This window comes from Aricia agestis, chromosome 17, assembly GCF_905147365.1.
Source record: "Aricia agestis chromosome 17, ilAriAges1.1, whole genome shotgun sequence".
In the NCBI taxonomy this organism is placed as follows: domain Eukaryota; kingdom Metazoa; phylum Arthropoda; class Insecta; order Lepidoptera; family Lycaenidae; genus Aricia; species Aricia agestis.
In genome coordinates this window covers 7972672-7985082 of record NC_056422.1, presented here as the reverse complement: position 1 = coordinate 7985082, position 12411 = coordinate 7972672, and the positions used below count along the sequence as shown (strand labels likewise).

The 12411-nt window shown below is 35.6% G+C and overlaps 1 protein-coding gene across 1 annotated transcript in view; it reads right to left on the bottom strand.

The window, feature by feature from the left end:
* The window catches only part of LOC121735357 (monocarboxylate transporter 4-like), a 124358-nt gene that overhangs the window by 33762 nt on the left and 78185 nt on the right, over window positions 1-12411 (bottom strand). The window contains exons 4-5 of the mRNA XM_042126159.1: window positions 10310-10460; window positions 3576-3694 (exon numbers count right to left, since the gene is read on the bottom strand). Of these exons, the coding sequence (XP_041982093.1) occupies window positions 3576-3694; window positions 10310-10460 (270 nt within the window). The remainder of the gene's footprint in view (window positions 1-3575; window positions 3695-10309; window positions 10461-12411) is intronic.

Here is a 12411-nt window from a genome sequence, read left to right as displayed (position 1 = left end):
AAAAATCCATGACGTTTTGACGCATGGGAATGCGTCATATTAAGTATTCTAGGTCCAGTTGAAGTTTGAGCACAATTTTGTTTTTTTTTCTACTTTGTTTCAAACAAAGTAGAAAAAAATACAGAATTGTTTCAATTAAACGTGTCACAGAAACTGAAATCAGTATGGAAGCTATATAATTAGACATGCAAAATGGCTAAAATTATAATTTATAATTCTCATTATCATACGGATTCTCACGCATTACTTAATATTCAATGAAGATTTGGGTCGTTCAGGATCAGCTCGACGTCATGTTAATATTTGCATTTACTTAATTTGCTCTTTGTTAATTACATTTACTTTGTCATATTTTAAAATCCTCTTTCTCTATAGTATATTAGAGTACTGGCTTTTGTCCGCGGCTTCGCTCGTGTGGAATTCGAAAATCGTGTACAATACGAATATTCTTGCAAATCTCCTTTAGTAACATGATGTTTTTCCAAGACCAAAAGTAGCCTATGTTACTCTCTATCCTTTCAACTAAATCGATGCCAAAAATCAAGTCAATTGGTTGCTTCGTTAGGCTGCAAAGAAAGGACAAACAAACAAACACACTTTCGCATTTATAATATTAGTATGGATAGCTGTTTCCCGCGAGTTCATAGGCGTTAGCATAGTATAATAACGGAAATGGATATTCTCTCCTTTTTATGGTCCGTTACTCAAATGGTAAAAAACCGGCCAAGTGCGAGTTGGACTCGCCCATGAACGGTTCCGCAGCACCAATAAGGTTTATTTTTAATAAATTAAAAGGTTTTTGATTTATTTTTATATTTCAATTGATTTAATGAAAGTTAATTTAAGGTTTACCATTTATGACGTAAAAAAAAAACTACTTGGTAGATCTCGTTCAAACCAATTTTCGTTGGTAGTTTTTATAGTAATGTACATTTTTTTTTTAGACTTATCATGCCCCTACTTTAGAAGTTACAGGGGGGGGGGACACAAATTTTTCCACTTTGGAAGAGTCTCTCTCGCAAACTATTCAGGTTACAAACAAAAACATTATATAAAAAATTTCAGTATGATTTTTAAAGACCTACCCATAGATACCCCACACGCATAGGTTAGATCGAAAAAAAATTTTTTTTTTGGTTTCAGGTTTATTTAGAAGTTAGATGGCGGGGGGGGGGGGGGGGGGACACATTTTACCACTTTGGAAGAGTCTCTCTCGGAAACTATTCAGGTTAGAAAAAAATGATACTTGAAACCTCAATATGATTTTCAGAGACCTATTCATAGATACCCCACACGCATAGGTTAGATGAAAAAATTTTTTTTTGTTTCAGTTGTAGCAATAGGGACCCCTAACATTTTTTATAATTTTTCCATGTTTATATCAAAATCTTAAGGCGGTTCACAGATTACATCTACTTACCAAGTTTCAAAAGTATAGCTGTTATAGTTTCGGAGAAAAGTGGCTGTGACATACGGACGGACAGACAGACAGACATGACGAATCTATAAGGGTTCCGTTTTTTGACATTTGGCTACGGAACCCTAAAAACGGAACCCGATTACAAAGATAGAATATCAGCCTATCCGTCTGTCCATATCCAGGCAAAGCCCTCATATTAATCAAATGACACTCGAAATCTGTATGTTTCACTATTAATTAATAACTTAGTTTGTTCCTAAAGAATAAGAAGTAAAACTTAACACTAACGACGCAACACCATTTTGCTTAGCAACATTACAAGTAAGGGCAGGGGCAAAGCCTCCCGCATATAAATCAAACGACACGCAAAATCTGCATGTTTAGCATTGGTTAGATTAATTTCATGTTTAATAAATAACTTAGTTAGTAAGAAGAAGAACTAAAACTTTGAGGCAGTGCAGATGCTATGTTTGAATAAGGCATATATATCTGTTAAAACCGTATTCAAATCGGATCAGTAGTTTTCGTGTTAAAGAAAAAAGTTTTATACAAAATCTTGCCCCCTCTTTTGTCCCCTTAGAGGGGTGAGAGGAACAATTTATAAACCAGATATTAAATTGGAAAATACAGTACAATAATTAGATGTAAGTTTATTAAAGAAAAAAGTTTGATACAAAATCTGCCCCCTCTTTGGTCCCCTTTGAGGGGTGGGGGGGGAAAAATTTTATAAACCAGATATGAAGTTGGAAGAAGACAAATATATCTGCGAAAACCATATTCAAATCGGATCAGTAGTTTTCATGTTAAAAAAAAAGTTTGATACAATATCTGACCCCCTCTTCGGCCCCCTTAAAGGGGTGGGGGAAAAATTGTATACACCCGATGTTAAGTTGGAAGAAGACAAATATATCTGCGAAAACCGCATTCAAATCGGATCAGTAGTTTTCGTGTGATGCTGGAACAAACATACAGACAGACAGACAGAAAAAAAACTAACCACAGTTTTGGCCTCTATAGCGATGTAGTAACAGCCCCCGCTTATTATTTTTTGGATATCTTTAATGTACAGAATTGTCATTTCTACAGTTTTATTATATGTATACAGGGTGTAACAAAAATAAGTGATAATACTTTAGGGTGTGTACGTGTTCCTTGTAGCGAGTTCACTGTGAAAGTAACAGCGCTGAAATACCAAAATTTTTTTCACTTTTGTATGGGGAAACTCGTGACGCTCGGGCCATTGCCCATACAAAAGTGAAAAAAAAATTTCGTCTTTCAGAGCTGCTACTTTCACAGTGAACTCTCTACAAGGAACACGTACACACCCTAAAGTATTATCACTTATTTTTGTTACACACTGTAGATATAGATATAGATTATAAATATTTTTATATCAGCTTACTATCTAGTGTGTGACAAAACAATTATTAGTGTTTTTCGGTACTGCATTTTGTATGTCGAGTCGCGCGGATCAAAGAACTATCGAACTATTTTCGACTCTCACCCTTTTTGTTATTTGTTGGACCTTTTCAGCATCTACAATCTACATAATCATAATGACGTATTATCGCTAGTAGTGTGGTATTAATAAATATGCCACGTAACGAGTGATGTAGATAGCGGTCTGGCCCAGATGGCGCAGCGCGTGTACATCCACTGGCCTGGCGCCTTCTACATTCTGTGGTATTATACTCTAGTATAATTTGTGGTGTGGTAAAGTGCGGTAGTACACGAGTGTGGTGGTAAGTGACAGTAAGGTATTACCGGCGTGGTCGGCATCCTGGCCCAGGTGGTGCAGCGCGTACACGAGCTTGGCTGTTGGCGCCAGCTGTGTGTGTGTGTACGTAGTAGTTTGGTATTACCGGCGTGATCGGTGGCCTGGCCTAGGTGGCGCAGCGCGTACATGTGCACCACGCCGTACACCAGCTGCAGCTATGTGTGTGTGTATGTGGTAGTGTGGTGTTACCGGCGTGATCGACGGCCTGGCCCAGGTAGAGCAGCGCGTACACGTGCAGCGCACCGTACGCCAGAGCTGCATCTGTGTGAATTTGTGTAAAGGCGCGATTCCACCGTGGCGCACGCTGTGCACGGCGGCCACGCGGTGCACAGATTTATATTATTTGACTAGTCAAAGTGTGTGGTAGTGAGGTGTTACCGGCATGGTCGGCGGCCTGGCCCAGGTGGCGCAGCGCGTACACGTGCAGCGCGCCGTACGCCAGCTGTAACCCCGTCGACACCAGGTGCGCCAGAAACGCCGCTCCGCATACGATCCACCTGGACACACAAGAGGAGTTATTATTATAAACATACTATTTCTAAGGATAAATTATTACAAACACAGAAAATAATAATTTGCTCGATAAAGTAAAAAGGATACACTTAAGGTCAGACATCAATCATCATAGACAGGCGCCGCATGGCGATCTGCAGTTTTCATACAAAATTCATATCCGCAATACACGGACCGCTCGAGAAGTTCTTGAGCGATCGGTGTCAACGCGAACGCTCTAGTCGACTAGCGACTAGTCAGTCCCGACTGCAACTTGCGGTCCGTCTATGGTCAATTTAATTGTTATTATGTTTAATGCTAATATATTTTTCGCCAGTTATTATTGTACTGCATATCATTTAGACGACCTCTGTGGCTCAGTGTTTGAGGGCTTGGTCAGCGGCCAGCGCTCAAGCCGGGGGTCGTGGGTTCGAATCCCACCGACGGAACAAAAAGTTTTCATATGTGAATATGTGTATCATATAAAAAAATCTTAAATATATATAGTATAAAAGTATTAAATATATTTTCGTTGTCTGGTAACCTGTAACACAAGTCCTTCAGGTACTTAGCACGGGGGCAGACTGACGTGATGTAAAGCGTCCATAGATATTTTTAAAAAAATACACTTTGCACATTAACTTTTTTTTCTCTACCAAATTATCACAATACTAGACATACTTACCTAATTTTATAAAAACATTTTTAACTTCATATCTGTAAATCCTCTAGTAAATAATGTTGGCTTAAAATAATAATTATTATTAATGAAATATTGTTATAACCTCTCCAATAACTTTTAAACACTAACTTTATTTAATAACATAGTCAATTCCCTATTATGGTTGTAATGAAAATTCAGATGAAAGCTAGCTATAATACGAGGAGAAAATAGAGAAAATACTCCTTAAAACTCTAGCTGCACATTTTGTTTGAGCTATAATGAGAAAACGCTTAAAAATTTATGTTAAAAGAACCCACAGGAGCTACGGAAAACTAAAAAAAACTTTGGTAATTTAGATAATATTATAATTAAAGACGTAAGTGAATAAGGTCAGTAACTATGATTTGAAAATCCCTTTTTTGGCATACATTGAGGCTTTAGGATCGGGAAAATTATTTGAAACCTCAAAAATATCTATTGTCTATAAGCTACACATATGAGCTGTTTATGAAGTAGGGTAGTAATAAAGGTTTATTCAAAGTACAATATAATATTAGGAAAACATTTTTGTAATTGCCCTTATGTTACAAAATGTTATAGTTATCCACTTCATTCACTTACGTCTTCAATTAAACATAATAAAATGAGGTAAAAAACCCGCTGCCCTGACCTCGGGCGAAGGATTTTATATTCTGTACTAAAATAACAGGGAAAGGACATACACGACTGCGATTTCAATAATCTGCAAGTCTGCAACTCCGCTTAGTAAGGAAATAGCCTGAGGTGAGAAAAATCGAGGCAAAAATATATTATCAACGTTGCAAAAAACAAAATGAAAGAAAATCCTACGAGAACCGTACATTTTGCTCCGACGTTTCCTTTTCTAGGTGTACTCTAGTTCTGTGTTACGAGTAATTACAAGTAAACAAATCGTTTATCTTTGTTACGTTAGGTAAGGAGTCTATGTTAAATATAATTTATTATATACTATACGAAAATGTTAGAGCTATACAAATATACAATCCATACTCATAATATACGAAAGTGTATATGTCTATATCTGTCTGTCTGTTATCCCGGAAAAATGAACAGCGGGGCTAAAATGGTCGCTTTGAAGAATCATGATATGAATCATAATATGATTCACTTTTCTAAAATCGGAAAATGCAACTCTGCTTGCAATTCATTTCTGTATTTTTGTACTGATTTGACATATATTGTCAGTTTGACAGTTTTGACAATTCATTTGCTGAATTGATTGAGAGGAATTGCTAAATATGACCATTTTAACCCTACTGTTCCTGCACGATAAACGAATTTTGAACATCGCAGTTGCGGACATCATAATAATATAGTTACTAATAAATTATTACATTCGCATAACCATATCGAAATCTATTAACAATAGCTATAAAATATATGCAAAAAAGTAAAAATCGAAATTAAATTTCGAATTGAATGGACAATAAAATAACCGATGAACGTCCAAATATAAATTTATTTATGCGGTGGTACAAGCTGTTCGAAGTTTATTGTTATCTGATAACAATCAAAACGGTTGAATAATTATTTTCTTCGTTGTGTTTTAAATATTGTCATTACGTCGGAGTATAGTGAAGTTATAAGCTCTACTTTTCGGATACGGTTATGGATGTAACTAAGGACAATATTGGTTAAGCAAAACTATTGTTTACATGCATTTTCAATTTACACACATGATAATTATATGATTACAAACTTAGATTCGGAATGTGTTCTGATGAGTAACAAAATATGATACTGCTGAATGAGATCTACCAAAGGTTTTGCTATGTCATGACTTCCTATAAGTATATATTTTTTATGAAATAAGAGGGCAAACGAGCAAACAGGTCACCTGATGGAAAGCAACTTCCGTCGCACATGGATACACGCGATATCAGAAGAGCTGCAGGTGCGTTGCCGGCCTTTTAAAAGGGAATAGGATTACAGGGTAGGGGAGGTAAGGAAGGGAATTGGGAAGGGAATGTATCAGAACAGTGCCTATAGTCATTAAAAATTGATCAAATATGCGGTTATGTTCACAAACTGAAGTAAATCAATGTTGCGGATACACGTTGATCAATTTAATAGTCACAATCATGACTTATACTTCTTATTCACCTTGAATAACCTATAGAAAACTTTTACATGATATTCGGTTGCGGTTGCGGACGAAAACAACAGACCCGAGATGTTCTGTTCGCCGGCGTAATCTATTAAATATTCAGCCAGCGGAATTAAAAACCGTTTAAATATTCAGAGGCCCTTAATTATTTCATTCTACGAACAATTCGGTTATACGAGATAACTTGCCGAATTATACAATTCTTTTACTTAAGCACTTTTTCTTTCGTCCTCTTAACGTTACATTGAAATATTTACTTAGTTTTTAATCACCAGAAATTAAGTACTTACATACTTTGTAAATTATTAGGAAATTAAAAAGAAACTTTTGTAACTGGAAAATTTAAATAAGATGTACCGAAGCAAGTTCCGAAAATATAAACACTAAACATCGCCTTTTCCTACTTCATAACAAAGAAATAATAATTATATAATTCGATTTACTTCAAACTCACAAATCGTTCCCCACATCAAGTTAAGGAAACCATAATCGTAACATAAAATCCGACACCGTAACGGAGGTATGGGATTACCAAACACCCTTATGTGGAAATTGTGAGGCTCTGCTATTTGTCTTTACTTCTTCAAACAGGCAGGATAATGTTATAGAAAATGTTTTGAAATTCGAACCACACGAGCACAATAGATATTATAAATCTGTCTACTCTGACACGAGTGCCTACAAACACAATAGGAATTACTATTGTTAAATGACTGGCATTTGTGTTTAATGTCTCAAATTTACAGTCCAAAATCAGACCGATTTAGAATAAGAGACACTTCTAAACCTGCATGTAAGTATTTAGTTAATTACCTGATAATTACCTATCTCTGATGCTGTTTTTGTTAATATTGTAAGTCTTTAGTATTGGCTACAAACATTACTTTGCTTTTACCATTTTTTTTTTGTAAAAATCAAGACCAAAAATGTTTTACAATGCATTGCAGTATTGTGTCCTGGCCTTGAAAAATATATTTCTTATCTTATCATCAAAATACTCACATCACTAATGTGAGCCCATCAACTTGTCAAATTCGCAGCGCTAAATAAGACATCTTACTCTCGTATATTCTAGAATTTTCTTTGTGTATATTAAATTCTGAAAAAGGGATAATTTTACTAAGTTTTTTTATCGTTAGCTAATAACCCTTCTAAGCAAGATTTTTAAAAATATTTTAAATGCGTAATTATGTCTGTCTGTTTCCTTTCACGCTTTCTACTAAACCGATTTTGATAAAATTTGGCGCAAAGACAATTTGAGTCTTAGGAAAGGACATATAAGATAAGAACTTCGTCATCGAAGCTCGGGTCGAGCTATGTCAATGTAAGTCGTGATCTGTCGGCTGGGTTTGATATAAAGCAACCAAATAACGTAGGCTCGTCTATGAATTAACTTATCTGATAGTACAAAATAATTACTGAGATTATTTGTCACGTGTGAGTTTTAATTCATTTAATTTTTCAATCCCATTTGGAAGCGCCGGATATAATTCAACTACAGCGAAGAGCTCTCGCCTTGAGCATTAATGAAACACACAGCAAGTAACATCTCGATTTGGCAACCGAAAATGTTCGTTATTCCAACAGGATAAGCTACAAATTAAATTCTACATAGATTTAAACTAGATTATGCTGTTTAGTTTAATTTACATTACTTTGTTTCCTTTTCATCTTTATTCATGTAGAGATAATGATGATGAATAGGACCTACTGGACTCTATTTTATTATTTCTAACTTAACAAACATTTTTTGAACTAAAGTGAATAATCAAATCCTTTTTCCTAGCTGGCTTAAAAAAATATATTATTTTGATACTTTTTTGCCTATGTTTATTTACTTAAGCGAAACCTAAATCATGTCATCAATTTTGGTTATAAAAATTGTAATGAATTTTGAATTGCATATTATTTAAACTGGCAACACGTCGATATATTTCTATTAGCTTAATGAATTTAGTGCTGGCAACACCGAGTGCGGTGGGGAATCCCCGCCGCGCTGCAGGTATGAGTTTATTAAATTCTGACTTCACTGCCATTAATAATCCCACTGAAACTTTTAAATGAATATTCTTTTATAACCGCTGGATTACTAAGGCTACATTTTAATTATCTCCTTAATAGGATTTTAAAATAATAAACTAGTATAGCAGTACAATTAACAGCAAGTTTCTGACATTATGAATAAAATGAAAAATATAGCAATTCTTAATAAAACCTTGACGTTATATTATCCGTCTACAGTAAACTGTTAGTTTAATATTTTGTATATTTTTATACGCTATATTTTGTATTTTTATATTTTTTATTCGAAAATAAACAGAAGTGTACCTAATACAAAAAAAATTATGTATTGTGTCCACTGTCCATTCCAAGCACATAGAGTAAATTACAGTCACAATAACTAGTTGGGTCTACGCTCAGCTACGAATCGCGTAGCACCTGCGTAGAGCTTTGGCTACGAATCCTTGCTGAACACAGCGAAATTTTGCTTAGCGATCTATTTTTTTTTTTTATGAAATAAGGGGGCAAACGAGCACACGGGATGGAAAGCAACTTCCGTCGCCCATGGACACTCGCAGCATCAGAAGAGCTGCAGGTGCGTTGCCGGCCTTTTAAGAGGGAATAGGGTAATAGGGGAGGGTAGGGATGGGAAGGGAAGGGAATAGGGGAGGGTAGGGAAGGTAGTAAGGGTAGGGGATTGGGCCTCCGGTAAACTCACTCACTCGGCGAAACACTTTTTTTGTGAGAACGTGGTATTTCTCCGGTCGAGCCGGCCCATTCGTGCCGAAGCATGGCTCTCCCACGTATATATATTTACTCGGTCAAAAACCAAAAACCCCTAGATTTTTTAAAGGTACACAGGTAGTACAAGAACTCTTATTCTCTCCCTCCCTAGAACGACTTTTTTATTAATATCAAGCTAAACGTTTTATTCACAGAAAAATTGTTGTTCTTATTATCAAAATGAAGCTACAAACGAAAAATTAGCTTGATAGTAATAAAAAAAATGTTCTAGGGAACCTGGACTATTCACTTTTTTTAATGAATACCTAAATGAATGAATGAATTATATTGCATAAATGTGGCACAAAAAAGTCTTACAATATTACTTAAATGGATCCAACATTCTGCCTAATAAGTGGCGTGCAAAATAATTTTAATTGTATGGCATTCGATAACCTTACATAAAACGGCTAACCAATCAACACCGTTTTTAAAAAGATAAACTCTTGTTAAAACCCTCAGAAACTAGCCATTAAAGGTTTATTAGGCCTTTATAATTAAATTGGACAGACTGGGTACCGGAATATGGAAGATGCAACGATAGCCAGCCAAGCAAAAGATGGTGCGATGAGTTCGAGGCGTTCCTGCCGGGATAGCCAACGACGATATAACTGAAAGACCCTAGGGGAGGCCTTGGCTTCCATATATATCTGCGAAATCGTATCGCATTGAAATGTCATTTTTATAACGAGTTTTGCGTGGGTTTTGCTGCAGATATTTGAAGACGTGAGGAAGAACAACATTACTAACATTTTTTTACAACAATTATTGCTCATTTTTTTTTCCTTATAATTTGAAGAACCCTTGTAACTTATCTAATTCATCATCTGGCTACACATAAACTCTACAGTTTTTTTATTTAAAATCATTTTCTGGCCCTAAAGTTCAATTTATGAAAAAAACGGCAATTTTAACTGCAGCTACTTACATGGTTCTTCCACTCCCGTCTTCATTTGCGATTCGATGCGCAGTTATGTGTGAGAGCCCTGCCCAATTGTGAGATATCAAAAAACCCTGTAAACTCACCCCCACCCCCCCTCGGGGTAGTAGTGGTGCTTGATGGGCCTGGTGTCGAGCTCCCGGCGGCGCAACGCGGGCACGGTGCGGTGCAGCGACCGCAACTCGCGTTCTCGCAGCGCGCCGCCTGTTGAGTCCTCCTCCATGTCGCCCCAGCCATCTGTGGGAGAACAGAAGTAGTAAGTAGTGAAAGAAAAAAAATATATTTTTGTTCAAAATAGGTAATATGCATACACTTTTTAAACGTCGGAGGAGGAACGTCTAAACTACGATGCCTACCACCTTTCTATTGCATACAAAATAATAGGTATTATACTGTTTTTTACTAATTTTTTTATGACTAGATGACGCCTGCAATACCATTTCGCCAAATGACGTTTATCGCGCGGAAACCGTATATTTTTCCGGGATAAAAAGTATCTTATGTCCTTTCCCGAGATTCAAAGTATCTCCATACCAAATTTCAGCAAAATCGGTTTAGCGGTTTAGGCATGAAGAGGTGACAGACAGACAGATAGACATACTTTCGCACTTACAATATTAGTATGAGTTAGTATAAATGTAATCATAATAATTATTGTTTTCATAGCTTCTCCCCCAATGGATCGATCTAAGATAAACATTTGATCAAAATAATATCAAAGTTCCTTCCACCTTGTTATATAGAGTTTTTGTGCAACTATCTTACGAATCCGAGTATGGTACTTAAAGGGCCGATTTTTCAATCGTCAGACGTAACTTTTACCCAAAGCATAATAATTTTTTTTCATATAAAATCTGTGAAAACGCCAAATTTATTTCTGTGGTAAAATTAATTATCCGACGAATTAGAAATCAGCCCTTAATGGACAACATTTTATTCCCAATAAACTACAAATTACAACCTTTGCAGTGCCATGATTTGATTCAGATTGATAAAAAATTAAACAGCAAAATAAATATAAAATATATAGGTATGTAATATAAACATTTTGACTAATTCAATTGCTTTAGATTCCAGTATTTTGGTAGCCAACAAACTTGTTTTCTGTTGACTTTTTAGTTTTTGTGGTTTTTAACAAAGCCAAGACTTGGCAAGTAGTTGGCAAGGCGTATTTCCGTAATTGCAAAACAGTAATGCAGTTCCTCCACGCCGTCTACTCACTTGATTCAAGAAGCAACTTATAAATAAACGACAGATAGTTCGCAAAATACTTTATTACAGTTTTTATGTATTTTTTGTACAAAACATAATATTACGTAGTTTCTAGGTGGCGTACTTAAATATGGTCAATTCTTTTAAAGTTTTTTACGACAGTGAGTCCATCGGTAATGAGCTACACTACACAAGCACTTGCTTCTATAGTTTTTTACCCGACTACGGCGAAGCAAAAATGAGGGTTATGATTTTGGCCTGTATGTATGTATGTATATGGGTATGGATATTCATCTGTTCCCTCGTAACTTTAAAACTACTTATCGTATTTGGACAAATGAGGTGTCGTTAGAAGCATCTTGGTTGTCCGCTGGTTATAGGCTACCATCATGCCAAATTGACTGTAGCGCCACCTAGAGCTTTAGAGCGTGTTTGAGTAGTCGGGTTTTGGTTTTTTAAACTTCTTTTTTTTTTTAAAACGAAGTGTAGTTAACTTTTGCCCGTTATAGTGTGATATTATCACAAAACATTTCAATTCAGTAATAGTCTAATGATACTCATATTATAATATAGTAAAAGGCTTTATATTATAAAGCCCATGAGCCAAAAAAGAAACGACATAAAAATATTTCTCCATAGCACATAAATAATAATATATTCAATTGAATATTACATTATGAATATGCGAAATTCAATCTTGGATGTAAATGTACCAAACACGGGAACAAATAATATTGTGTTCCTTACCTAGGATCTGGTCACACAAGCGACGACGTGACAAGGCACGACGTTTTAAGATATTCATCATTATAATATTATTATCATAATTTGAAAAATATAAAAAATGACATATTATGAATACTTAATATTTATTTACTACCTACCGTAGTTTACTACACAAGAAGGTCCACGTTTTATTGTATGATTTCGAATTTCGCGCTGCCTAAATGTATTACGGCTCTTTTTTATATTATGG